General features: G+C 50.9%; 1 protein-coding gene across 1 annotated transcript in view; it reads left to right on the forward strand.

Annotated features, from left to right (window-relative positions):
* dip2a (disco-interacting protein 2 homolog A) overlaps window positions 1-27,500 on the forward strand; it is a 91,282-nt gene that overhangs the window by 40,439 nt on the left and 23,343 nt on the right. The window contains 6 exon segments of the mRNA XM_042083548.1: window positions 12,585-12,656; window positions 17,671-17,790; window positions 18,101-18,220; window positions 24,188-24,392; window positions 24,394-24,428; window positions 26,142-26,273. Of these exon segments, the coding sequence (XP_041939482.1) occupies window positions 12,585-12,656; window positions 17,671-17,790; window positions 18,101-18,220; window positions 24,188-24,392; window positions 24,394-24,428; window positions 26,142-26,273 (684 nt within the window).

The raw sequence follows: 27,500 nt of genomic DNA on the forward strand, positions 1-27,500 counted from the left end.
CCCCAGGTGCAGTGTGTGTGTGTGTTTTATAAGCAGCCCTCCCCCGCCCCAGTTCCTCTTAGGATGGTGTCTGGCAAAGACAAACAGCCGTGTGCATTCATTCAGCATCGCAAAAGCACAATCACAGAGCTGCCAGCAGGGTTGTCTACTATTAACATCTTACTGAGGGGGTTATACACATGATTGTGTGTGTGTGTGCAGGCATGGCGTTGGTGTGATTATGAGAAAGATGAATGTGTAGGAGGAGATCCAGATCAGTGCTTTCACCTCCGGCAGCCATGCAGATAAAGCACTTTTAACTACACTGCTTCCCACTTCATCTCACTCCACACACACACACACACACACACACACACACACACACACACTTCTACATCACTGCTGGCTATATGAAACATCTGAGAGAAGATTATAAATATATATTGTCAGCCAGTGGTTGTGGGGTGACAGATGACCGAGTGACGGCATTGGTTGCTGTGTAATGTGAACTGTGGTCAGTGTGGTGCGTAGCTCTGGTCACTGTCCAGCATAGAGGTCAGGCAACTGGGTCACTGAGTGCGTGTGCCACTGGTCAGGAAGGGTGGGGTCAGCCGCTGGGGATGGACATGTGGCACTGACCCAGTGCTGCAGCTGACCGGGAGCACAGGAAAACCACCCGGAACAACTTCCTGTGCACCGGCATGGACTGCATGTGTAACAGCTGTGTGCTCTTGTCTGGGGGAGTGTGTGTGTGTGTGCGCTTGGTTGTATATGTGTGTCTAGTGACTAGTGCTATATGAATGCTTTTGTGTCTCTGTATGTCATGTAGTGCATGTTTCTTGTGTGTAAGTGTGTGTGTGTGTGTGTGTGTGTTAGTTAATTCCAGGCTGCTTGGCTTCCGTTTGTCCCTGTGTGACTCTAATCACACTCCCCTCTCCATTTGTGCTACCAGCTGCAGGCTGCACATCTGCCTGTGTGTGTGTGTGTGTGTGTGTGTGTGTGTGTGTGTGTGTGTGAGGCATGTGCCAGCGGGCACCCCAAAAGGGAAAGAGTGTGCCCCCCTCTCATTAGCATGGCTGAGCTAGCGGGCTGGTTGGGAGGCAGGGCTTAATTAAAAGCGCTCTGATGGCACGACTCACAACCCTGATGGATGACAGCAGAGTGGCGGCACTTCAGGGAGGCCCGCCATTACCCGCCACTCAGAGAAAGATGGAGGGAGGGAGAGAGATGGAGGAGAGAGGGATGACCCACAGAGGAAGTCATTATTCTTTTATGCCCCCATTTCCACTCTCCTCTTTTTTCTACAAGTGTTCTTCCTTTCTTTGCTCTTCATTTTCTATAACAGCTACAGCACCTCTGCTGTTTACCTCCTCCCATCTTTGTTTTCTCTCTCTCTCTCTTGTTCTTTCTCTTCTTTTAGCCACCTACCTTTCTGCAGTCATTTCATCCTGGCTGTAGTCTGTGTGCAGATAAAGGGCCCATTTGTGGCAGTGGAAGCTGAGGGGGGAGAGCATCAGTGGTTGTCAGCCCTGTCACAGAATGTAATCAGTTTGCCATTCAGAGTGTGTGCTGAGCTGTTGTGAAGGACTGATTAAAATCTTGTGTGTGTCAAACAAGCCTTTGAACACACAAACACTCACACACACAGACACACACACACACACACGCACACACACCAGCTGTGCTTTTGGAGAGAGGCAGGGAGAGGTGTGGCACTAGGAGGTGTTTAGGAGGATAAATGACATGGGGACACACACTTCCACCCCCACCCCACCCCCCCCAACACACACACACACACATTCTGCCTGTTTTTTGTGTGAACGTTCATTCATCACATTGTTCATTAGATTGGCTAATGTTGCCTAATTGACGTGCAGCTATTCATTTGAAATGACTGCATGGCTGATAGCTGAACACTGCCCCCATCCCACTCTCATCAACTGCCACATACACACACACACACACACACACACACACACGTACACACGTGTGCGCGCACACACACACATGCGCGCACGCACTTGCACGCACTTGCACGCACTTGCACGCACACAGTCTTTCTCTCTTCCTCTTTCTCTATCTTTAGCTGTTCTCCTTTCCTCACTCACAAACGCACCTATTTATGATTTTGTCCTGATCGTTTCCTGTGTTCTGTTCCATGTGATGCAAATCTGTGCTTGTATGTGTGAACACACACACACACACACACACAGGCTGTGGAATGGAGAGGATCGGGAGCAGCTGTGCAAGTGCAGCTGAGTTGATGTAAGGTGTTCTCTTCCTGTGTCGTCTGACCTGTCATCAAGGTCATCTGTGACCACGGGGGCTGAAGAGATCGCCGTGCTGTCCTCTGGCGCTGCATTCTCCTACACTCTCTCCATCACCCTCCACTCCACGTCACTCTCACTGCTTCTGTGTCAGGCTTTCCTATGGGAGATGACCGCTTTGCCCACTGGGCTCCTGATGCCATTTGCAATGGAAATCTTCCCCTTCGTCGCTCAGCTCAGCTCCGCTCAATGCTCTGCGTCGCCAGTCTTCATCTCGCTCACAATTTGCACCCCTCAATTAAATCCCCTAATGTGGTTATTACTTCCTTTCGGGGGGGATTGCGTGTGTGTGTGTGTGTGTGTGTGTGTGTGTGTGTCCGGGGGGAGTCACTCCCTGGCTCAGCCTCCTCGGCTGGCTTTGGGCAGACTCCACGGCCGTGCTGGAGAGCCCAGACAGAGACGGAGAGGCTGAATGGGGATTTCAGCTGCAAGTGCAGAATGGCAGCTATGCCTTCTCCTCCTCCTCCTCCTCCTCCTCCTCCTTGGCCTCCTTGCTCACAATCTGATTAGACACACTGTCTGTCTGCCATGGTGTGTGTGTGCGTGTGTGTGTGCGTGTGTGTGTGCGTGTGTGCGTGCGTGTGTGCGTGCGTGTGTGTGTGTGTGTGCGTGTGTGTGTGCGTGTGTGTGTGCGCGTGCGCGTGTGCGCGTGCGCGTGCGCGCGCGTGTGTGTGTGTGTGCGTGTGTGTGCGTGTGTGTGTGCGCGTGCGCGCGCGCGTGTGTGTGTGTGTGTGTGTGTGTGTGTGTGTGTGTGTGCGCGTGCGTGTGGTGTGTGCTGATGTATGTGTATGTAGATGTACAGATTTGTGTGCATAAGCTGTAAGCTGCTAGTCTCGCTGGTCTTCACACCTTAGCTGAGAGGATTAAAATGTTTTTTTTGTATGCACAGCAGACAAGATCAGCCTTGGGTGGGTATTGATTGCATTAACACTCAACAAAGACTACTTGTTTGTACTCAAAAGAGACTCAAAGACCATTCTATTGATGTTTAAGTGTCAAGTTAGACAACCTTAGTCATTCTACCTCCATGCCTGTGGATCCAGACATACACTTCCCCCATCACTTTGGACTGCCAGTGTTTGAGCACTCCATTAGGAGAAACCGGTCAATATGGATCTGCATTTGTGCTCAAATCCACCCGTCAACCAGCCAATCAAATAGTCTGTTGGTTTAGGTGTGAACCTCTTTGGCTAGCGTCCTTTGTGGATGTGTGTGACTCCACTGCCTGTGCTGGGATGAAGTTCTGCTGTGTCCAGGCAGGGAGGTGGGCAGCATGAAGAATTCCCTGCAGTGAGCACACAACTCCGCTGTGTCATGGGCAGCGCAGTGGCCCTCAGGCCCAGAGGATTCCACAGGAGGAGGAGCTGGAGGAACACCTGACCCAGAGAGGGGAGGGGAGGGGAGGGGTTTGCCTTTCTCCTGGCAGGTGTGGGAGGTGACCGTAAATTGTGTGTGTTGTTTGTTTTTATGCGGGGGTGGGAAACTGCATGGACACACTCCTAATGAGTCAAGGCTCCTCAGCTTTGTGTGGAGACGTGGTTGGGAGGAGAGAGGGAGGTGTTTGGAGGGGGAGAGTGGGTTACTGAGAGGGGGAGAAGCTGGGAGGCAGAGAATGATTATGTGTGTGTGTGTGTGTGTTATAGTGAGAGAGAGAGAGAGAGAGGGAGGGAGGGAGGGAGCGGGATGTGGGGCTGAATAAGCTCAATCCCGCCCTCTCTCTCTCTCTCTCTCTCTCTCTCTCTCTCTCTCTCTCTCTCTCTCTCTATCTCTCTATCTCTCTGTGAAAGGGAACAAAGGAAGCTTTCCCTGGCCCCCTCTGAGCTGCTTGACTTCTAACACGGCTCGTCTGCTTCCCCAGCAGCCTACTCTCCTCCCAGTCAGTGAGCTAGCCAGCGCTGAGAGCACCAGTCGGCTGCAGCTCCCCACTCATTACCTCTCCTTTCTCTTCTCTTCTTCTCCTTTCTTCTTCTCTCTCTTCTTTTACCTTTTATTCTCTTAGAACTCTTTTCTGCTCTCCTTCCCTCCTCTCCGTTCATCTTTAATCTGCTTCTCCTCACATCTTCGTCCCACTTCTCTCCTCTCCTCTCCTCTCCTGTCTCTCCCCAACTGCCACTGGGCTAGTCCCTCCCTCCTCTTCTCTTCTCTCCACCCCTCTCCTCACCACTCCACCCCTCACCCCTCTATCTGTCCTGTCTGTGGGTAACAGGGCTGCACGCTCCCTCTCTCTCTCCCTCTCTCTCCGGATGGGCTGTGTGATGAGGCCGCTGCTGCTGCTGCTGCTGCTGCTGACTAGGCTGGCTGTGGCTTGGCCGTGTCTCTCCTCTACTCTCTAGTCAGGAGGGGCCTGGAGCTGCCGACAAGCGTCTTGCGGTGCAAGGGAGGGTGTGTGTGTGTGTGTCTGTCTGTCTGTGTGTGTCTGTCTGTGTGAGAGAGAGAGAGAGAGAGAGAGAGAGAGAGAGAGAGAGAGAGAGTGAGTGAGTGAGTGTGTGTGACTGACTCTCGGGGACTGGTCTCAGTGCTGGGAGAGCCTCCTCACTTGAGCACAGCACATCACTCTGTTCTGAGTCTGAGTCTGCTCTTCCTCCTGCTCCTGGAGTCCTGGGCTGGCAGGAAGCACAATGCTCAGGTAAGAGAGACACGTTTGCTGTTGGGCTCAGGGCTTAGACATGGAAGTCTTATTGCTGAACTTAACTTACCGCGTTAGAAAGAAAGCCTGTCACCCACCTTGATCATTGGTGTCAGACACATATGCATTTGGAAATGGAATGGAAAAAGTGTGAGCAGTAGTTGCTATTGTCACTGTTGAATGCATGCTCAGCATGAGTCATGGTGTGTGGCATATGCCAGGCTAAGCCCTCTCAGGACAGCACTGGCAGAGCTGTGTTTGTCTCTGCTGACATACAGTAATGTCGTAATTATGCTCAAGGCCAGTTTTGTCGAATCATTGGAAATGGTTTCAGACATGGTGTCATTGCAGGCAGAGAAGACTGTTTTAAATTCCTGTCTGTCTGAAGCTGGATTGTGTGTGTCGTTGTTGTTGTGACATTGGGCTAGGATGGCGTCCTCTCTCACTCTAACTCTGTCTGTTTTCTCAGTGTCTCTCTCTCTCTCTCTCTTTCTCTCTCTAACTCTCTGGCCATCTCTGCTGACATCTCCGCTGGCAGCTGCCCACTCGCCCCTGCGCGCCCCTCTGCCCGTCCCCCTGGCGTGTTTATCCCTGGCATGGCCCAGCAGATGACAGGAGACAGACCCCGTCCCTGCTCTGGAGCTCCGCGCGCCAGCTTGGCAGAGCAAGGACGTCTGATAGAGGACAGAGTTTTTAGGGGCAGGAGAGGGGATCGTTGGGGGAGCGCAGGGGAGGGGTTGGGGGTGTTGGGTGCAGTGGGCACAGGGTAGCGTTTCCAGAAGAGTTCTCCTGGACTAGGCAGACAGACTAGAGGGCTGAGCTCTGGTGGCTAGATGGATGACAGGAGAGCCAGTGTCAGTGTGTTGGGCTTTAAAGAGAGGTGGGGAGTCTGCTTGACACGGGGCTGGTGTGTGCAGAGGACTGTTAATTCTATGTCTCTGAAGAATTGTATCATACTCTCACACAGAGACACTGTGTGGTAAGTGTGTGTGTGTGTATGTATTTGTTTGTGCTAGTATGACTTTGTATGTGTGTGTGTATGTATTTGTTTGTGCTAGTGTGTGTGTTTGTGCTTGTGCTTGTGTGTGTGTGTGTGTGTGTGTGTGTGTGTGTGTGTGTGTTGAAACTCATAGTCTTTGGCAGATAGAGGTGTTTTGTCAGACTGAAGGTGTTAATCTAGCAGAGCGAGTAAGAGTTGGAGTGAAGGGAGGCTGAGAGAGAGGAGGCTTGTAAGGAGCTGAATGGTATAATGTGAGGCGGCTGTGTGTGTGTGTGTGTGTGTGTGTGTGTGTGTGTGTGTGTGTGTGTGTGTGTGTGTGTGTGTGTGTGTGTGTGTGTGTGTGTGTGTGTGTGTGTGTGTGTGTGTGTGTAAGAGGGGTCTCTCAGAGGTTGTCGCCGTGGGAACAGAGTACTATGATGAACGCCGCTCTGTTGTCAGGACTGGGCCCAAAGAGAATGAGCCTGTGATTACACTCTTTCAAACGAGCGCGCTCACATATATACACACACACACACACACACACACACACATGCTGATGCACATGCACACAAAGAGGCATCCACAGTGTCATAAATCCTCATATTCGCCACACTTAACACCACTGGCTTTTGTTAGGGCTGGTGAGAACCTGCTGCTGGAGCAAAGACTCACGGGCTGCAATCAATGCAGACTGAGGAGATTCCAGCAGCCTAAAACTCTCTCTCTCTCACACACACTCACACACACACTCACACATACACACACAATGTTTCTCCAGCTCTCGTTCAAAGAAAGTCACAGCAGGCGTGCAGTGCAGAGCAGAGATGAAGAGCTGCCTTGTTACACTGTGACAAGTTGAGCCTAAATGCCGCTACATCAGAGGGGCCTTTCCCTCTCGTTCTATGGGGGTTGTGTGCGTCGTCAGTTTCAGACAGGCTGTGTGTGTGTGTGTGTGTGTGTGTGTGTGTGTGTGTGTGTGTGTGTGGTGGGGTTTCGTCATGGGGGTATTGGGATTGAAATGCACGGGTGGGAGCAGGCGGCAGAGCGGAACTGGGCACATGGAAACACCGGGAGTTGCTGGGCATGGATCCAGCACACACACACACACACACACACACACACACAGCCTGTCTGAAACTCTGCACCTGGGTTGTAGCCCAAGACTACGAACTCACAGATGTGGTTCTCTCTGTGTGTTTGTGTGTGTGTGTGTGTGTGTGTGTGTGTGCAGGCACACAATAGAACAGTAAATCACAGTTTACCCCTTTATGGAGATGGCACAAAGCCCCTGTGGTTTTGGTGCACATGCATACCTCCGCAGTCATGTTTAATGAATGAGCCCTGTGGAATGATTTAGCCAGCTGCATTTGCATTGGCACCCGCTAGTGTTTTTGAGGCAGATGACCCTGGATCACCCTCTAAGATCCTCCGTCTGAAATCTGTCCAGTCTGCAGCCTTTGTGTCGTAGTATCCTCTCTCGACGTCTTCATCTCTTTGTTCTGGTGTATCCGAGACCGAGTTCGATCCTAGGCCGGTCTCGTAAACGAGTCAGTTTAGCTTCGCTAGTGGTGTCTGCTTGCTGTTTCCATGCCGTCTGTGCTGTAGGTGGGGTGTGCCCATGAGTGGAGTTTGAAGAGGGGTGCGTCAGCCTGTGGGGCAGGCCAGGGCCCCCGGGGGATGGGTGGAAATGCACAACCCTGCAAATAGGACACAGTCACTTTTCCACTCACTCACTCGCTTTCTTGCTTTCTCTCTCTTTCTTTTTGTTTTTCTGTCTCATTTTCTCTCTCTCTCTCTCTGTCATACACACCCACACACACACACATACCCTCACTCTGTCTCTCTTTTTCTCTCTCTCTCACACACACACACACACACACACACACACACACACACACACACACACACACACACAGACAGACATACACACACTGCTTTAATCTCTGTTCAATAGCCATCTATCAATTACAGTCATCTCGGTGCGATCGAAGCAAAGTGCGGGGGCTCTTTAGCCCCCACTGAGAGGCTGTCAGCGGGGAGCGCTGGAGTGACCGCAGCAGCTACCTGCAAATTAGATTCAGAGCAGCGGCTCTGAGGCGCTCCTGTCACCCGGGAGAGAAAAGGAGGAATCCTGGGGTCAAATATGTAGGTCAGACCCCGCGCTGGAACGGGAGAAGGCCTGGTATCTGCCCTGACCGCTGACTGGAGGAGATGGAGGAGGAGGAAGGGGAAGGTGGAGAAAAATGAGAGGATGGAGGGAGGGAGGGAGGGAGGGGGGATGAAAAGAGGATTCATGAGGTGGAGGATGAGAACAAAAGCCAAAAGCTCTGTGGGTTATGACGATTGAGGACAGGAATGGAGGGATCGAGGAAGACAAAAAAGCTTGACGGAGAGCTAATTTGTGCCCAGTCGCCATGGAAGCAGTGGGGCGGGCAGGTCTGCCCGGGGACCATGTGGGGGTGTCCCCTACCCTCCTACCTCCCCACTGGCCCTCAGGTGCTTAGTGCTAATCCGCTGCTCAATTCCCCCTCTCTGTTCTCATTACTGGCAACATCTCCCCTCATTTCCTGTTCAGGGGGAGAAAGGAGAAAGCTAAAACACAGGCTCTCTCAGCAGCCCAGCCCAGCCCAGCCCAGCCCAGCCCCCTTTCCTAATTGCCATTTTTGAGATTTGGATAGAGCGCAAGCACCCAGCCCAAATCCCCGTGTATACCCCCCTCCCCCCAAACCCCCAAACACACACACACACACACACACACACACACACACACACACACTATTCCCCTGACACCCGCTGGTTCATTGACCTGTAGAAATCCCATCAGACGGCTCTTTGAAGGCTCTCTATTAAAAGTGGCGATGGCAGGGTTAAACTGCTCAGCTCTGACTTGGCCACTTGGCATTTCCCTACTTTTTTAATGGCTGATGGAAAGCCTCAAGCCACCACAGGGATTTCTTAAATGTTATTAAGTGGCATTAAAAATACATGCTGTAACTTAAATGGAAATATGTGTGCATTTGCGATTATGTGAGTGAGTGTGTGTGTGTGTGTGTGTGTGTCTGTGTGTGTGTCTGTGTTTGGTATTAGTAATCGTGCAAACTTGATTACTAATGGTTGGATGGCTTATTTTGACTCACTGAATCAATGTCAGTTTGTGCAGATCAATCTGCCTTAGCACAGCTGTTTATTTGTCCTGAAAACAAATGTCATTGCTTAGCTGACGGAAAGCTACAGTAGATACTGATACAGACACATGAACAGAGAGAGAGAGAGAGAGGGAGAGAGAGAGAGAGAGAGAGAGAGAGGGAGGGAGAGAGGGAGAGAGAGAGGAGAGAGGGAGGGAGTGATTGAGACAGAGGAAAATAAAGAGGAGGCTTGCGATGCTGGGAAGGAGAAAAGCCCTCCATTGTTCCTCCCGGCTCTGTGTTCCACTGAGAGGCCTGTTCTCTGCCCTCCTCCCCCCAACACCTCTACAGTTGTGTGAGCCTGCGTGGGGTCGGAGAGTCCAGCCCAGCCCAGTCCAGTCCAGCCCCTCTCTTCTCCTCCTGATCTCCACAGAGCTGCATTGTCCCTCTGCTCTGCCGCACTCTCGTTTCTCACATAGAGCACAGCACCAAGATACCAGCACTGCCCAGCACTCAGTCCACATCATAGCCGCGTGACTGGAACACATCACCCATCACACACACACACACACACACACCACCCATCACACACAAACAAACAAGCACATACACACACGCACACACACACGCACACACAACCCATCACACACAAACACACACAACCCATCACACACAAACAAACACACACACGTGCTCATATACATACATAGGCCTGTGGGCTGAGAAGACAAATAGCCTTGGGTGTTTCATGAACTACCTCATGAATGTTCTAGCATACTGAAAACATCCACCATTCATTTGAATGGTGTTCATAATTGCACTTGGCTTGCAATCCCCCCTGTAATAAGGCACCTCTCTCTGCACCTCCTCGTTTGTCTTTAACGCCATTACTCTTTCTCGCCGTCAGTTGGCTGTGATCTCTCTCTTTTCTTTGCTCTCTCTTTCTCTCTCCCTCTCTTTCTCTCTCTCTCTCTCTCTCTTTACTGGAATGTGTCTGATGCTGTGGTAGTATGCGTGGCCCAGCTGTTTTGAGTGGCGTGTTTTCCCAGCACTGGGCTCTGTGTGAGAGTCTGTTTTGTTTTGTTTTGTTTTGTTTTGTTTTCCTTTCTCCTCATTTGTGGCCTCCTCTCGGGCAGACGGCCGTGGAGAATGGAGCTTCGCGTGGGGAAATGCGCCGGGCCTCGTCGCGGGGGCCTTCTCTCCCCCTTTAGAGTTGTCAGTCAGTGGCCTCTCCCTCTCTGCCTCTTTCTCTCCAGGATCAATATGGCTTTTGTGTGCAGGAGAAAGGGCCTCCCCGCCGGCCGCAGGTCTGGGAGCTCAGCAGGGTCTTTGGGGAGCAGCAGGGGTGGGCTGGGGCAGCAATGTGGGGCTACTGGGTGGATATGACAAGAGTGTAAACATCCTGTCACTACCCCCCCCCCCACACCACCCCATTGGCTCTCTCTCATCTGACATCTTGCTCTTCTAGCGCATCATCCACTGTACAGACCCAGAGACATAGCAGCCCTTATCTTATCTCCCCCCCCCCCCCCAGTGGACCCCTTTGCTTGGACCCTCATGTCAACTTCTCATGGGCCGCTGTGCACAAGGGGAGGTGTAGGGATGGAGGCTGTTTTGATGAACAGGGCTGATGTTTTTCACACATCTGGTATGGCCATTGATTTGTCCAGGTTGTGGGGGTGGGGGAAGTGCTCGTGAGCGGTGGGATCTGGGGCAGCACTGGAGTTGGAGCGGCCGTGGCGCCTCAGGCCCAGTAAGGCCGCGTCCCATGTCGGCGTGAGCCGAGCAGCACCAGTGTGGCAGCATGATGGATGGGCCTGACCGGAGCAGGACCCTTGACCCCGCCGTTGGCGGGGCTGCTGTGGGGATCCCCGCAGGCAGGTCCTCGGGGCCAGTGGCGTGCCGCTCCCTCTGAGGGGGACACTGCTCTGCGGCCTCTGGCCTCCCCCAGTGGAAAGAACAGCTCAGTCCGGCTCAGTCCGGCTCAGTCCAGCTCCTCATGGACATTTCAGATGGGGAGGAAGACGGAGCTATTTCAGTCAGCGTGATGATGTTATTCGTCTGCAGAGAGAGAGAGAGGAAGGAAGAGAGAGAAAGAAAGAGAGAGAGAGATTTCGGCTGACTGGAGCGATTCTGCTCTTAAACGGAGGATTTCATTACCAAGTTCCTCTGAGAAGAGTGAAAAAAAACTCTGAAGCTGGATCAGTCTATAGAAAATAAAGTGTGTCAGGCTGGAGGAATTCTGCCTGTGTTCTTGCGGTATCGATAGTAGAGCAACCTGAACAGGGCCCATTAGTTTATAAAATTACATGTCTCACAGACAGCCTTGTAATTAAGTGTGCCCGAGAGGGCTGAGGCAATTCTGACTGCTGTCAGCAGAATTCTTTTCCCCCCCATTTCTTTCCATGCACTGGAACCCGGAGAGGGAAGAGAAATATGTTTTCCAAGTGTGCCACAGAAATGATCCTTTAAATGGCTGTTTATGTTATCGTCGGAGAATTCGGCGTGACACGTGAGGCGAGATGGGCTCTGCTACTCTCCTCCCGGCTCTGTCCTCTCGCTCCTCTCTCGGAGTGCTGGACATTCAGCCAGTGTTGTGTGGATTTGGGTTCAATCTATAGGGCTTTGGGATGTTTTGGGAATATATGTTTTAGCTTTCAGTGCTACTCAATATTAAATCTGTGTTTTGCCTGAGCAATGTGAAATTGGCCTTGACATGCCCATAAAACTACTTGAATTGTGAGACTGTGTGATTGTGTGTCTCAGAGGTGGCGACCCAAAGCTGTGTGTGTGTGTGTGTGTGTGTGTGTGTGTGTGTGTGTGTGTGTGTGTGTGTGTGTAGTGTTTGCATGTTACTGCCGTTTGCTTTCAGCCTACTGAGTGTGTTCTGCTTTTAAGTGTGTGTGTGTACACAAACAAGGCGTGGGAGGTAGGTGTACCAGACAAAGACGCCAGGGTTCAAATGTGTTTAGACTGCGTTTGATAGAGCACTCGCACATACCATCACCTCGATGCAAGAGGCTAGGATGGTGGTTTGGTGAGAGGCATTCATTTGTCTGAAAGTTTTACGGGATGTGGGAGATTGTGAGCTGCCCAGAGAGTTCCAACTGTTCAGGAGTTTTCAGGAATGCAGGCCAGGGTAGCTCTTGTTTTTTTTTTTGCTGTTTTTTTTGTCTTAAGATTTTATCAAGCACGGCCAAGACTTTGTCCTGTGCGCTGCCTTGCTGCAACACAGTGGGGTTTGTGTGCTCCTTCTCTCCTCTCTCTCCCTGTCCTTCCCTTCCTCCCTCCCTCCCTCCCTCCCTCTCCTCTGCTCTCTGTCACGCTCTTTCTGCGTGTCTCTTGTCACAGGGGAAAGATGCTACACTGCCCGGGGCTGTGAAGTCACTGACCCCACCCCCCCGTAGTCCCAGGGCAAAGGGCTGGCGCGGGTTAGAGCGATGACGGACACAGACGTGGTACAGACTACCCCTTACTCACCTCTTCATATCTCTCTCTCTCTCTCTCTCTCTCCCTCTCTCTCCCTCTCTCTCTCTCTGCCTCTACAGGGGACATCACGCAAAAGGGCTATGAGAAGAAGCGAAGCAAGTTGCTGGCCCCTTACATCCCACAGATCCAAGGTAAGAGATCTAAAGCTCTTTTGTCCTAACTGCAGCGCCTCTACTAGCCATGTGAAGGGTACGGAGTCTGTGTGCTGTATTTCCACTAATGTTACTTTGTGTCAGCTGTGTGACCTTGAATGAATTGGAGGACAAATGGGGGAGTAGTTGTGGAGAGAGTAGGTTGGTGTTAACAGTGGGCACAAAGTGAGTTCTTCGTAGTCTGCCTTTTACTGTTATTCAGTTTTGTACCCCAGTGCTGTCAGCCTGTGAGACAGCGTTTTGCACCAATGATAAGACTGCAAGGCTGTTTACAGAGCTACAGAGTTACTCACATTACAAGAAGCCAGAATATTCATACAGCATTTGACCTGCTCTGTCTCTGGCTCCAAACTACAATAAGAGAAGCGTAATCCTGCAGTGGAATTTTTTCCTTTCTTTTTTTTTTTTTCCTGTAAGTGCTCCTCACACCATTCTATTCTCTTGGAGACGCACCGTCTGTCCATTCTCCAGAGGAGTATAATAAAGCTAGCATTGTTGTGAAATGGCGTCGTCTGATTGCCGAGTCGGTGCGCGGGTAGGCTTTTGATTGGCTGCGGTTTGTTTTCCGTTCGGTTCAGAGGCCTGGGAACTGACGACCTGCAGCATCCATAACAGCCATCTCTCTTAAATAGCTCACACTTAACAGCCAATCAATACCGAATGGAAAGTAGTGGAGGAGGGCCTCACACAGGGAGTCCATGCATCACCATTAGCGTGTCCTGTGGGTCCTGCGGAGGGGCGCCGGGGCCCTTGACGACGTGTTTTAGAGCCGTCTCTGGGGGCGGCCTCAGCCTGCTCCTGACTCGCCGCTCTGCTCTGCTCTGCTCATGTCATCAGTCTGTTTTGCTCCTACTTAACAGCCACATGGCCCCCGGGCCCACCACTAGCCACAGCAGGACACGTTTGTGTGTGTGTGTGTGTGTGTTTGTTTGTGTGTGTGTAGTGTGTGTTTATCTGTATGTTTATTTTTAGCACTAGCCAGAGAAGCCGGGGATGAATATTTTATGAGGCTTTTGTGGCGGCCACTGTCTGCCCTTCTCTCCACACGTCGTGTTTTTGGTTTGGCCGGCGGCTCTGGAAAAGGACCGGGGCCCTGGCTCAGCAAGCCTCCGCGGCCCTGATGTCTTTCCCAGCACTGTGACAGGCTCTGTCATTAAGGTGCCATTGTGCTCTGGCCGCTGCGGCGGGCCTCTTTTTCCCGACATTGGTCTCCTCTGTCCTAGCGAGCCATCTCTCTCTCTCTCTCTCTCTCTCTCTCTCTCTCTCTCTCTCTCTCTCTCTCTCTCTCTCTCTCTCTCTCTCTCTCTCTCTCTCTCTCTCTCTCTCTCTCTCTCGTGGTTCGCTTCAGTAAAACAACAACAGTTCCCAGTGATTGCAAAACACTCAAAGCTATGGGTTCAGTACACCGATTAATCACATGGTGATTTAAATGGTGTAGCGTCTCCATGTAGTTATTAGTTGTAACCACAGTGCCCTGTTCAGGTAGTGTGTAATGTAAATGGCCCATCAGTGTATGTGCTCGTAGCTCGTCGTAAACCTGTTGCCGAGGCCCCTTGGTGAGAATGATTCAGGCTCCACGCTGTGATTGGCCCAGAGGCTCGGCTCATAGTGCCGACTCACGGACCCCCAGCAGACCTGCTGTGCGAAACTTTACCCCCCCCGGGGAAGAGCCCTGCAAGCAGCCTTGTATGAAGCGCTTCACATTACGCAGGGCCGCGCCGCCAGAGTCTTTATGGGCTCGTATATAACAGGATGTCAGCGTGGCTCTGATGATCCAAAGAGTGCAAAACGATGTGAAATGACCAGGGGAACCAGGGGACACCGGATCGTCTTTCATCGTGGTGTTACCGGCTCATCTTACTCAGGCCCTGCGCCACACAGCCCACAAATCACTCTTCTGGCCGCCTCTCAAAAGACAAGGTGCCAAATAACGTGCTCCAGATTGTCCATGTGACACCGTGATAATATGGCTCATGAACAGTGGACGTTAAACCACTAAGTCGTTTAAACAATCTGGAAAAATATGCAGATCAGCCACCCCCTAAAAAGGAGAGCCAGGCAGTTTATTCCTGTTTGCTCAGGAATTAAGGGATTGAATTTTCCCTGCCTTCGAGTGAGGGTAGTGGCGTTTTCATTTGTCTTCTCCTCGTAGGTTTGTCTTTGACGTTTGTGGTTGGGAGGCTAGTTAAGAGCTGTTGCCTTCAGTACATTATGCAGAATAATAAATGGCTCACAGCCACAGTGCTAGACTAGATGTTATAACTTTTGAAATCCTTTGAATTTAACCAACTGAATTCTTGGCTGTGGACCGCTAGCCTGTGATTAGTCTGAGAGCATTTCTACCCAGCAACTCTTAAGAGGCTGACCCGGTGTTCACAACTCTGTTTTGTCAGGCCTTTGTGAGGCCACCCTGCTGAGTGCTGAGGAACGCAGCCAACTTGTGTGAGTCCAGTCTGGCTGGGGGGTCGGGACACTTGAGCCATTTTCTGTGACTTATTGAGCTAGCGTTGACCAAGGCTGGTAGTCTCCTGAACTGGTTGCAGCCAGTCAAATCATTCATCCCCAAGAGAGGCAGTCGGCCTGGGCTCAGGGATGGGTCAGCAGCCTCAGGCAGGGGCGATCCCCAAGGGGAAGACATCCTTCAAGATGAAGGTAGTAATTTAATCTCGGCCCAACACAATGGGAGACATTAAACTTCGCCCTACCAAAACATGTCAACTATGCATGTTTTTTCATGAGAAATCCCCTCCTAATTGAACAATGAACACTGCAAAGCGGCCTCTGTGCTGAGTTGGATCTGTGCAAGTCAGATGCATTGGAATGGCCTGCCCACAGTCTTTGGTGGTTTCACCCAAGGCTATTTGCATCTTGTCTGTATGCAGCCATGATCTTGGGGCAGTTTACTCTGCAGTGCATTTAAATAACAGAACAGATTTAGGTTCATTGATTGATGTCCACTGTAGTGACCAGTTCCACACTATGGAGTCTGAGGGTCCATGGAGCCCCTGAGGTAGGAGGGATAAGCCTCTCTGGGAGCTCAGCGGGACTTGGGCTCCTTTGAGGTGGAATGGACTCTCCTGGAAAGCATTACAGGTAGCCAAAAGCATTGTTGCTCTTCACCCGCGACTCATTGAGCAGGCTGTGCAGTGCCCCTTCCTCAACAACCCCTTCTGCAGTGCCCCTTCCGACACAAACAGGAAATGCACTGCGGGTGTGTTGTTTCAGCGGAGAGAGAGGAAGCACTTGACGTGTGGCCGAGCTAAATGTGGGGTTGGCACCACATATGTTTTTCCATGCTCTGTTATTCAGAGTTTCAGAGAGTATATATAGTTCCTCTTTGTTTTTTTCTGTATTTTGATGGGCGATGGTTTATAAAAGTGAAATTCCGTAGAGGCCTTGGAAACGAAGTATGACTTGCATAACCGCAGTGCTGTGAGTCATCAGGAAAGACATTCTTCACAGAAAGGTGAAGAATTTGATTTTTTTGTGTCTTCTTTGTTGCTAATTTTGGAACGGCAAAGGCCAGAGGGTTGTCTGGAGATGTCGCGAGGGCCCTCATTTGAGGTCGGTTTCCGAAGCATAGTTAGGATTCTCATGTTATTATGCAGTCCTGCTTGATCAGAAGTTCCGCCTGCGGCACAGTTTTTAAATCGGCCTTTTTGGGTCTTGTGTCTCAATATAGGCTACACTCCACGTCATGTTTCTCTGGAAGTCTGTGATAGACCATCCTTGCAACTCACTGCTTGATGCCACTGCTGTTCTGCTGCTAAGCTTTTCACAACCAGGGATCGGTTGTGAAAAGCTGGTCAACACTTCCCATTTTCCCAGCTCTTCTCAGTTACACATCAAACAAGATCTTTTCCTCCAACTATTCCAGACATGTGTGTCATTCCTGTTTGAATGTCATTCCCTGTTGAGTGTTTTCTCAGGCTTGGTTTAAACTATGAAGTTGAAATGGAACAAATTTTCAATTTTCTTTCTCCTGAAAATGTAATGCAGGTCTTTTGAACCTGTTCAGGCATTTGTTTGATGTCTGCCATTCTAGCTGCCAGTGAATTGCAGTAGAACACCTTTTAGATGATCAGGCCATTTTTTATAAGAAAGAAACAAACTGAACAAGAGCTGGCATTTTTAGCATTGCATGGAACCTGAATGTCAGCTGGGATTGATGTGAGCCAGCCTACACCCCCATAAATGCCAGATCTCTGCCCAATTCTCAGTTACAAGACAGATGACAAGAATATTGCCTATTAAAGTCTAGAACACCTCACCCATACATGGAGTAGAAGATGGCCTGTCAAGTTCTCCATGAGATAAAGCCAAAATGCCAAATGTTATTGGTCCATAGTGGACTCAGCTAGTGGGAGCCTGATGCCCAGGCCACACATACCACTTTGCTCACACTCGTAGACTAAAACAGAGACGCCTCTTCACCATGACATTCAGAGCCAGCTTTCCAGTGATGGATGGCTGCGGGCCCTGCATGTCCCTTCCCCCAGCTATGGGGGTCTGGTGTGGGGACGTCCTCAGTCCCCAGACACACATGCCACCTGTGGGGTAGAGTTGATGAGGGTAGAGTGTGTGTGGGTGTGTGTGTGTTTTCAACGGTGGCGGTGAGCTTTGAAACTGAGCTCTGCGATCGATCTTCCTCTGTCAACGAGGGCAGAAGTGATCTAGTTCCACTGCAAAGTCTTGTTGGATACTTTACATATTTGATCACTTGCAGTGTGTGTGTCTGTGAGTCTGTGTATAAGTGTATGTGAATGTGTGGGTGTGGGGGTGTACTCATGCGCATGCACTCTACTGTGTGTGAACTCCAAGTGACCCACCTTAGAATGCCAGCATGGTTCTTACTGAGCTGTAGGAAACAGACATAAATCCTCTCTCCCTCTCTCTTCCCTTCCCTTCCCTGTCTCTCTCTATCCCTCCCTCTCTCTCTCTATCTCTCTCTCTCTATCCCTCCCTCTCTCTCTCCCGGTCTTTCTCCCCCCAGGAGTAGATCCATCTCTTCAGATTGAGCACAGAATTCAGGCGTCGTCCCAAGCTGCTCCAGCTGGCTCCAAACAGAACAAATCGCGGACGCCAAACACGCGGGATGAGCGTTTCCGCTCCGGTAAGAACAGCCCTGCTCCCATCACTAGCCAGAAGTGTTTTCATCCCCTGTCTAGCCTCCATAGTCCAGCTTACAGCCCTGCAGAACCATGGAACCGTGAAACAAAACAAAAGAAAATGGCAAGGCTTCAAAATGAATAAGTTGTATTGAATTTATTGTATTAAGGTTACCTGCACTGTGCTATTGATGAAGCACAAAAAGCTAGATAACATTTGGAAATCAAGATGCACGTTTGTCCTGATGTGATGTTTTGATATCTTGCTTGTGTATTGACCCTGTGTGCTTTGGTATTCTGTTTGCTATTCTGCAGATCTGCACACAGAAGCCGTACAAGCAGCCTTGGCCAAATACAAAGAGAGAAAGATGCCCATGCCTTCCAAGAGACGCTCTGTGCTCGTTCAGTCCTCGGTAGAAGCATGCACGCCCCCAGGTAAGACGAGCCCGCTCTGTCCCCCTTCGTCCCCATGCCCACCCCAACCGCCATGACCTGAACAAACACGAGGCAGTCTGACCTCTGCAAAGTGACACCATCTCACCCAACGCGCTCTCCCTATCCAGACATGCTGCCGCCGCTGCAGGGGACCGTCCTTTCGGTTCACCACCCCCCCCCCCCCCCCCCCCCCCCCCCTGCTGATTGTTGTCGAGATGACATTTCGGACGGACGGAGTTCATTACCGAGTGGAAAAATTGCCCTGGCCCTGTTTGAACAAGTCCTTTCTTCATGCGGCGGCGGGTGAAGAAGTGGCCCTCACCAGTCGGTTCCCAGGCCACCCTCCCACTCGGCCTGTGTGATGGCAGAATAAGTGGATATTTAGCATACTTGGAAGGTCTGTCTTGTCAAAGCCTCTGGGTCTGTGTTATGGTGCTGTTGTTGTGTTGTGGTTGAGATCATTGTAGTTGGACCGTAGGCACTTGCTCTCGGAAAGGCCAGTCCTTGTACAGTGAGGGGGATGACATTGTTTTCTTCTGAGGCGTTGGTGACATTTATGAAGTGCAAGCAGCATTATTACACAGTGAAAACAAGTGTCAGTCTTAAAGCTGTGTGGAATTGTTGTTAGCATCTTGCCTTGTATTATGCTAAAAAAAAATCTAATTTTTGTCAGCATTTCTTCCTAACTTTTTAGTCACTAACCCAGTATTAGCCATCCCCTTCTTTCAACTAGCAATGGTCTGCATCATAATTGGCATGCAGAAATACCCATCTCTTTGATGTGCCCTGATTGTTTAATATGGCTGAGTCATGTTGAAAGTGTGTTTATTGATGGCATAACCCAAGAGAGTCTCATAGACCCGTTTAGAGCATGCACCTCCCAAATGGCAAGCAGAAAGCGATACTAAATATATTCCACAAACCTACTGCCTACACCTGTTTTAGAGACTGAGCTCATCCGCCATTTAGGTTGTCTACTGCTTCTCTCTCCTATACTGAGGAGGTTGTGTAAAGTTACAATGGCACATTCTAATATGTTGACATGTAGAACTTGCACGTGGTCCTTGTAGCAATGAGATCACTATGATGTGTTGCCTTTGTGTGGGGCCATTGTTAATGAACTTACACAGGCTCAGAGTGGCTGGCGCTGGACCATCTCTCTTCTCTCTGGGTAATGAGACTGACTGGTTGAGTTAACTGGATTAGGAGTTCAGAGGTTGGCAGCTCAGGCCAGCAGCAGGAAACTCATTCATGTGTCCTTTGGGAATCAGGGTGCGGTTCACTGCATCCATTGTCTTTCAGAGAGGTGATGCGTATGCAGGCAGACACACACACACACACACACACACCACACACACACACACACACACACACACACACACACACACACACACACACACACATTACCTCACAGAATGGGGTCTGGAACAGCAGGGAAAGACCAACGTCCTAAATTTGGACAAATAGTATGCAGTGCCTTTGTGTCCCCATGGCTGGCAGTACTCCCACCCCTGGCATGGACCTCTGTCTAGATAGCTGTCTGTCCAGGTCAGGCTGAGAATGACAGTGCAGTCCTCAGTCTGTGAAGCCATTCATTGCCTAGAGAGGGGTGTGGATGAAGGGACGTGACCAGTGCCCAGTCCGGCGGCACAGACCCCCCACCCCCCCAAATCCTCAAAGCCACTCCTTATGTAACCCAACTTCTTCCAATCCAGCAGCCATGTGACCTGGGGTTTTGCATACGTATCAGACTGTGTGTGATATGTGTATTGTGTGTGTGTGTGTGTGTGTGTGTGTGCGCTGACCCCCTCTCCCCCTGTATCTGCTGGCTGGCATTGCAAACGGTTCTGATGTGTCATGGTGCCCCTCTCCCCCTGTCTGGCCTGTGCCTGTGTCCTGGGAGGGGAGTTGTGCACTCTCCCCAGCCTCATTTGGGCTCTCTGTTGATGCCGACGGGGGGAACAATGGGAGACTAATTTGAAGTTGTTGATTCGTGTTTTTCTGCACAGTGTTTCTTTTTTCACCATGTTTATATATGTGAGCTGGTTTTGTAATGAGGATCTTTTTCTCCTCAGCTCTCCCCCTTTACATCTCTCTCTCTCTCTCTCTCTCTCTCTCTCTCTCTTCTTTCTTTCTTTCTTTCTTTCTTTCTTTCTTTCTTTCTTTCTCTCTCTCTCTGTGCTTCCTTCCCCTCTCCCTGCATCTATGTCAAGGTTATGGAGAGATTGGGGAGAGAGCATGTGAGAAATGTCAAACCTCATGAACTAATGAGGTGTTTTTCTTGAAACCAGACTTTTTGATAAGCTCGTCGTCTCATCTAGCTCATGCCGTTTTTGAAGCACAGGGCAGAAATCTTCTGCTCTGTTTTAAGCCGACATCGATGGCAGTCATTTTTCCCCCTCTGAGACAGCCCATTTCCATACCCTAGTATTTGGCATGCTGTGTTGATCGGTAAGGTGGAGGCCCAACAAATCCTCTCTCTCGCTCTCTTTCTCTCTCTCTCTCTGTCTCTCTCTCTCTCTCCCTCTCCCACTCTCTCTCTGTGGGGAGGAAGGTGGTTTGGACAGGCGGGGTAAGGCGCACATTGATAATGATGATAATAAAGTGAGGCATCTCTGCGTGACTGTGTGCTTTGTGTCCACTCCCCCTGGTTTCCTCCTTGTCTGCTGGACACAATCCATGCTAATCGCACCCTGTGGCTGATTAATGGGCTCATTAATAAGAAATGAATCAGCCGCACCTACAGGCTGCCCATCCGCCAGCCGGGCCTCGTCCACCCTCTTAACGCAAGAGTCAAACACACTAACATAAACGCCCATGCATCATCTCCCAGGGCCGATCGCTTTATGGTGAGAAACGGTAGAGGGTGAGTTAGCTTAAGGTTTATACTGCAGGCCTCTTTCTAGTCTTTTGGGGTTCCATTAACTCTGCTCTCCTTCACTGGTAAGCCTGGTGAGAAATACTTCCTTTGATGGACAAACGCAAATGTGCGTTCACAGACCTAAGTAAGTACTGTATAAGTATATATACTCTTTTGATCCCGTTAGGTCTCTGCATTTATCCCAATCTGTGAATTAGTGAAACACACTCAGCACATAGTGAGCACACAGTGAGGTGAAGCACACACTAATCCCGGCGCAGTGAACTGCCTGCAACAACAGCGGCGCTCAGGGAGGAGTGAGGGGTTAGGTGCCTTGCTCAAGGGCACTTCAGCCTTTGCCTACTGGTCAGGGTTCAAACCGGCAACCCTTCGGTTACAAGTCCGAAACACTAAACAGTAGGCCACGGCAGCCCCTGAGGATCGGGGAAAGGAAGATGCTCAAAGATAAGCAGTTGTTCTCCTAGTGTGTCGCTGTTGAGGTGGAAATTTTAGTTTAGCTTTGCAGTGTGAGCTGGACTGCAGCCTGGCAAGTTCAGTGCTGCTTGTTAAGTCGCTGACTCCTTGTGATGGCACTCAGAGACAGCAGTATGCCTCCAGTTCAGACTTCTCTATCTGATCTGTGTCATCTGTATGTCTGTCTGTCTGTCTGTCTGTCTGTCTGTCTGTTTAGCTGTTTGTCTGTCAATCTCAATTCGTCTATCTGTTTTTCTCTTTCTCATAGAAATGCATTGTTCTGGGAAATAACAGTGCCTTACACCCAAAGCAGAGCACTTCTTTCGTTTGCACTAAAGGCAGGGGAAGCGTGCTCTGTCCACCCCCAGTTCCCCCAGCCGTAACAGACACAGTGACCATTCCTAATCCCCTTCAGCCCTGCCCAGCCGTGTCCGAGAGTGGTCTGCTGTTGCATTTTGATGTGGTGTCCTCATCTCCCACTTTGGATTTAAATGGAAATACATGCAGTCCCATGACAGTAGACCTGCACTCGATATTGCGTAGTCTTGCTTTAATTGGACCGTTCGCCCGATGAGATGACCATAAAAGGAACCAGCTCTGTTTGCTCGCTGTGTTTCTATGGCAATACAGGCTGGTCAGGCCATCTTTCTTCGAAGGTGTTTGACATATTGAGTTTTTTTTCTGTTCTAAATGAAGTCTTATAGCATATGCAGAAATCCTGAGCAGTTTTATTTTAGCCCTGCGCAGCAAGACGCCACATCCAATATGTGATTCACTCCAGACTCTGGAGACTCTGGCTTTCTGAAAGTACCGTAATAGGAAATTCTGTTTAAAGTGATTCTTTGAACACACACACTTGCGTGCCCTTCATGCATTTATTATTGTCAGTTTTTCTGTGCTCTCCAAGTGTATTTTTATCTCTTTCTGCTGTACAGACATGACTCCTCCGATTCATTCTCGTCTCTCCCCCAGAGGAGACCGTGCATTCTCTTTTAAGTCTGCCATTGCGTAACACTATCCATCGGGCCAGAGGTGCGCTCCCCGGAGAGACGCTGCTGGGGCCAGTAAACACACTCCCTAACTTGTTTTCCACTCTGGGCTGATCCCAGATCAGCGGCCCGGGGAGCCGGAGGGCGCTGCGCTGTAGGGAGGAGAGGAGAGGAGAGACTGTGGGGAGGAGAGGAGAGACTGTAGGGAGGAGAGGAGAGACTGTAGGGAGAAGAGGAGAGACTGTAGGGAGAAGAGGAGAGGAGAGGCTGTAGGGAGGAGAGGAGAGGAGAGACTGTAGGGAGGAGAGGAGAGACTGTAGGGAGAAGAGGAGAGGAGAGACTGTAGGGAGGAGAGGAGAGACTGTAGGGAGAAGAGGAGAGGAGAGGCTGTAGGGAGGAGAGGAGAGGAGAGACTGTAGGGAGGAGAGGAGAGACTGTAGGGAGAAGAGGAGAGGAGAGACTGTAGGGAGGGGAGGAGAGACTGTAGGGAGGAGAGGAGAGACTGTAGAGACTGAGAGGGAGAGGAGGATAGGAGAGGAGAGACTGTAGGGAGGAGAGGAGAGGAGAGACTGTAAGGAGAGGAGAGGCTGTAGGGAGGAGAGGAGAGACTGTAGGGAGAAGAGAAGAGGAGAGACTGTAGGGAGGAGAGGAGAGGAGGAGAGGAGAGACTAGAGAGAGGAGGAGAGGAGAGACTGTAGAGAGAGGAGGAGAGGAGAGACTGTAGGGAGAGGAGAAGAGGAGAGACTGTAGGGAGGAGAGGAGAGGTGAGACTGTAGTGAGAGGAGGAGAGGAGAGGATAGACTGTAGGGAGAAGAGATGAGAGGAGAGACTAGGGAGAGGAGGAGAGGAGAGACTGTAGGGAGAGGAGGAGAGGAGAGACTGTAGGGAGAGGAGATGATAGACTGTAGGGAGAGGAGAGGATAGACTGTAGGGATAAGACTCTACAATCATCAGCGTCTAGAGCAGAGCGCACAAGTGCTAATGAGCTCGGCAGTCGCCCAGTTATTTGAGCTGAGAGATGGAGAGCCCTTGGTAGTGTTCTGGCTGTTGCTCTGGTTTGGGGCACTGTAATTGCGGCGCTGTAATTGCTGGTGTTTGACTACAGTAGCAGTAGATATTTTGCACTGTAGTTTCTTCTTTGATGTTCCGTTGTCATCTGCCTCTGTTGATGAGGCGACTTTGTTGTCGACCACCACTGTTCTTAGCTCTCATCTGCTCTGACCTCTGACCTCTGCTTGCTGCGGTGAGGTCACTGTGTGTGTGACCCGGAGCCTTCAGAGCTATTCTGCTCCTCAACTCTGCCCACGCCCATTATCTCAGCTGAAAGGTGGGCTCAGCCAGGTCTTCACTGCCCGTCCTGGAGCTCACGTCCATGGTGCCCCTGGCGGACCAATTACCCTCATGCCAGCTTTCATCTCATGGCGCTCATATTGTCTGTCCATTCACCCCCCCCCCCCCCCCAGGCCACTGGTCATCTTCATGATTGTTACCACCAGAGCCATTACATCCATCAGTGTATGCTGGTTTTTTTTCTTTCTGTTCATGTCATCCTGTCCTCCTGCCTGTTCTCCCTCCCTCCCCCGATCTTGTTTATTTTTCTTCTCTGTGACGCTGACCGCTGCCCTGTCTCCATCCCCCTCGCAGACACCTCATCGGCCTCGGAAGACGAGGGCTCGCTGCGCCGGCAGGGACGGATGGCCTCCTCCACCCCGTACCAGGCCCACGCCAGTGTGGAGCACTGGTTTAACAGGGTCATCCAGGGCTCGTCCACCTCATCCTCCGCATCCTCCACCTCATCCCACCCCGGAGGGAGGCCGCACGCCGCCGCCAACCCCACCGCCACCGCCACCCGCCCTGACCGACCTCATGGCACACACCCAGCTAGGTCAGTACCGGCTCCCCTCCCCGCCAGACCCCCCACCCCCACGCCCGACTACACTCATGCACCCAGCCAGATGGACACATACTGCTCCACTGAGTCTCCTCTCCCAGTGTTTCAGGAAGGACAGGTCAAGTTCAGGTCTTAGTACAGTGCAGCAGACAAGGACTTGAGATTTTACTCCAGGTGACAGGAGGTGATTTTTCTCCAGGTAACTGGAGTCCAGTGGCCATTGAGTAATCCGCTAGCAGCTTTTCCACCAAGCTTCCCGAGTATCCCACTGCTCCAAACCTACCCCAGTGCAGGCTGGTTTTCTCCAGTATGGGCTGGTTTTAGGTCACAGACTTGACATGTCATTAATTGTGCCAGGTCAGTAGGGCTACTGTAATAACCTTATGAGACGGTCTCCCAAACGGCCCAAATCCCACCTTTATTATCTTGTTTCCTGAGCTCAGCAGGATGCCCTCCCTCTGTTGGCCCAATGTAGGCCACATTCTTTACAACAAGTTCTCAGCGCCTGCCACCACAGCACACCCCTTAAGGCCCTCCTCATTTCCACTGTTTCCAGGACTGGCTCACTATTTTGGTGGCTACATGTTAGCATTACTGATTAGCGCTGCGGGCAAGACAGCTCTGCTTGTACTGGCTCCCACTCCTGCCCCCCGTGCCATCCACCAGCAGCGATAAAGATCAGAGCGCTCGCATCGCAACAGACATCTCTCAGCTCTGCCACGGCCGCTGAAGCCGAGAGCTTATCTCTGCTGTCCGATGCAGTCACCGGAGGCCCTGTTAAATCTCCCCAGCAAACAAAAGAGGCCAGGAGCTTGCAGCCCGCCACCCCCTGCTCTGCGTTCCCTCAGGGAGGACCTCTCTAATTGGCCGTCTCTCTCCGAGCGTGTCAGGCAATGGCCCTGTGAAGTCTTTTCAAGCCTGATTTTCCTCCTCAACAAAGACGTTAGTCTCCTTTGCATGTCAAAAAGGCCTGAAATTTGTAAATTGGGTGCCGTGAGATCTCACTCGCTCCACGCCCCCAACCCCCTACCAGCAGTGTGGTACACCGCCCCTCTGCTGCTCACTGATCAAGCTGTTCACATTTCAAAATGAATAAATTAGCCACATTTGCACTGCAGTGTTTATGCCTTCTTCCTGAAGGGCAGGTTTAAAGAAAGCTGGAATTGATTTAGCCTGACAAGCACATAGCTAGTCTCTCTGGCCACCACCAGTACTCTGTCTCCAGGCAAACCTAGCAAAGGAGGCCCACTCCCTCTCAGTAATGGATTGTTCATCTATTATGAGACAGTCCTCCAGGTTTTGAGTTTATGCCTCGGTCACTTTAATATTTGATTATGACAGTTCTAGAACAGTATGGATCCTAGGGTCAAGTAGTAGTGAAAGGTGTGTACGGATTCAAGTCTGTTGCAGGGCAGATTTAGTCTGCCTGAAGTCTAGCTGATAGGATCTCGAAAGGAAAGGAAATTAGGTCCACTTTATAGTGAAATTAGTATTAACTAATGCTTAGATATAAGTTTGTGTTGAGATATCTCCGACTGCAACAGTGAAACTCCTACACATGATTGCATGACGACACTCACACCCCTTGCACCCCCACACATCTACATACACACAAGCATGTTAACGCATAGACACACACACACACATACATACCCTCTCCCGCATGCATGCTTGCCTTCACCTGACCCCTTTGACACCCCGCTGCAGATAACCACTCGGCGCCCCCAGACGTCACGGGCCTGTCGGAGCGCCCGCTGCACGCCGAACGGCCCCAGGTGGCCTCGGTGCGCGGCCTTCCCCGCGGCTACAACCACACCAGCGTCATGGAGACCGCAGACGGTGAGTGACCCCCCCCCCCCCCCCCCCCCCTCCACCCCCAGCCCTCCCTCTTTCACACACACACCTCATGAAAGCCTGTCCCCTGCATCCAGCATCCCTCCCACCGGCCGCCATATATCCTGAGTATCCATGGCTACAGAGCACCTTCCCTCTGACGTGCCTGTGTGCCACAGCCAATGAATGACCAGTGAATTCATTTTTTTCTCTCTCTCTCCCTCTGTCTCTCTATCTATCTATTACTTTCTCTCTCTCTCTCTTCCTCTGTCTCTCTATCTATCTATTACTTCTCTCTCTCTCTCTCTCTCTCTCTCTCTCTCTCTCTCTCTCTCTCTCTCTCTCTCTCTCTCTCTTCCTCTCTCATCCTCTCTGAGCCCTGACAGTATTGTTTAATAACCATTGCCAGCAGTTCATCTCGCCTCAGATAGCAGCTTGCCCTTGTTAAACCTCTGCCATTTCTCGGTAGGCACACACACACACACACACACACACACACACACACACACACACACACACACACACACACACACACACACACAGAGCAGCCCAGCCCATCTGAGATGAATGAAGTCTGCTGGGGCTGAACGCCTCATGTAAGCCAGTGAGTCTGGCCCACCTACTGCTGGGACTTGGTGAGGCATCGAACTGTGGCCTCATCCATGCTGACTGAAACACGGGCATCAAAGATGGACACATGAGCGTTCCACATGAGATACACACACACACACACACACACACACACACACACACACACACACACACACACACACACACGTATACGGACATTTTGATAATTTTTTTAGGAATGACCAATACTGATTAAAACACAGCATCCAAATATTCATAAAGAGCCTGTTATGTTTCACCTGTCAATACCACCACCAAACACACACACACTCAAACTGAGTCAGTCCAGAGGCAGGTCCAAAAGGCCAAGCTCAGCTCTGTGACGTGTGCTCATTGACGCTGCTCTCTCTCCTTCAGGCGTCCGCGAGAGCCGGGTCGGAGTCCGGGGTGTGTCGGAGGGTATTTATGCTTCCGTTTATTTTCGTTTTTGTTCTGTGTTTTGGGGTTGCTTTTGTTGTTGTTGTTGTTGTTGTTTTTCCACCCTCAAAGCTTTCCTGCTAGTCTTCTGTGTCTGCGTGGTGTCTCTCAGCTGTCACTTCCTCTCACTGTCTGTCTGTCTGCCCACTCGCTCGCTCGGCCGCTCACTCGCTCGGCGTGTGGGGA

The sequence above is a fragment of the Alosa sapidissima genome, chromosome 2, assembly GCF_018492685.1.
Source record: "Alosa sapidissima isolate fAloSap1 chromosome 2, fAloSap1.pri, whole genome shotgun sequence".
NCBI lineage: Eukaryota > Metazoa > Chordata > Actinopteri > Clupeiformes > Clupeidae > Alosa > Alosa sapidissima.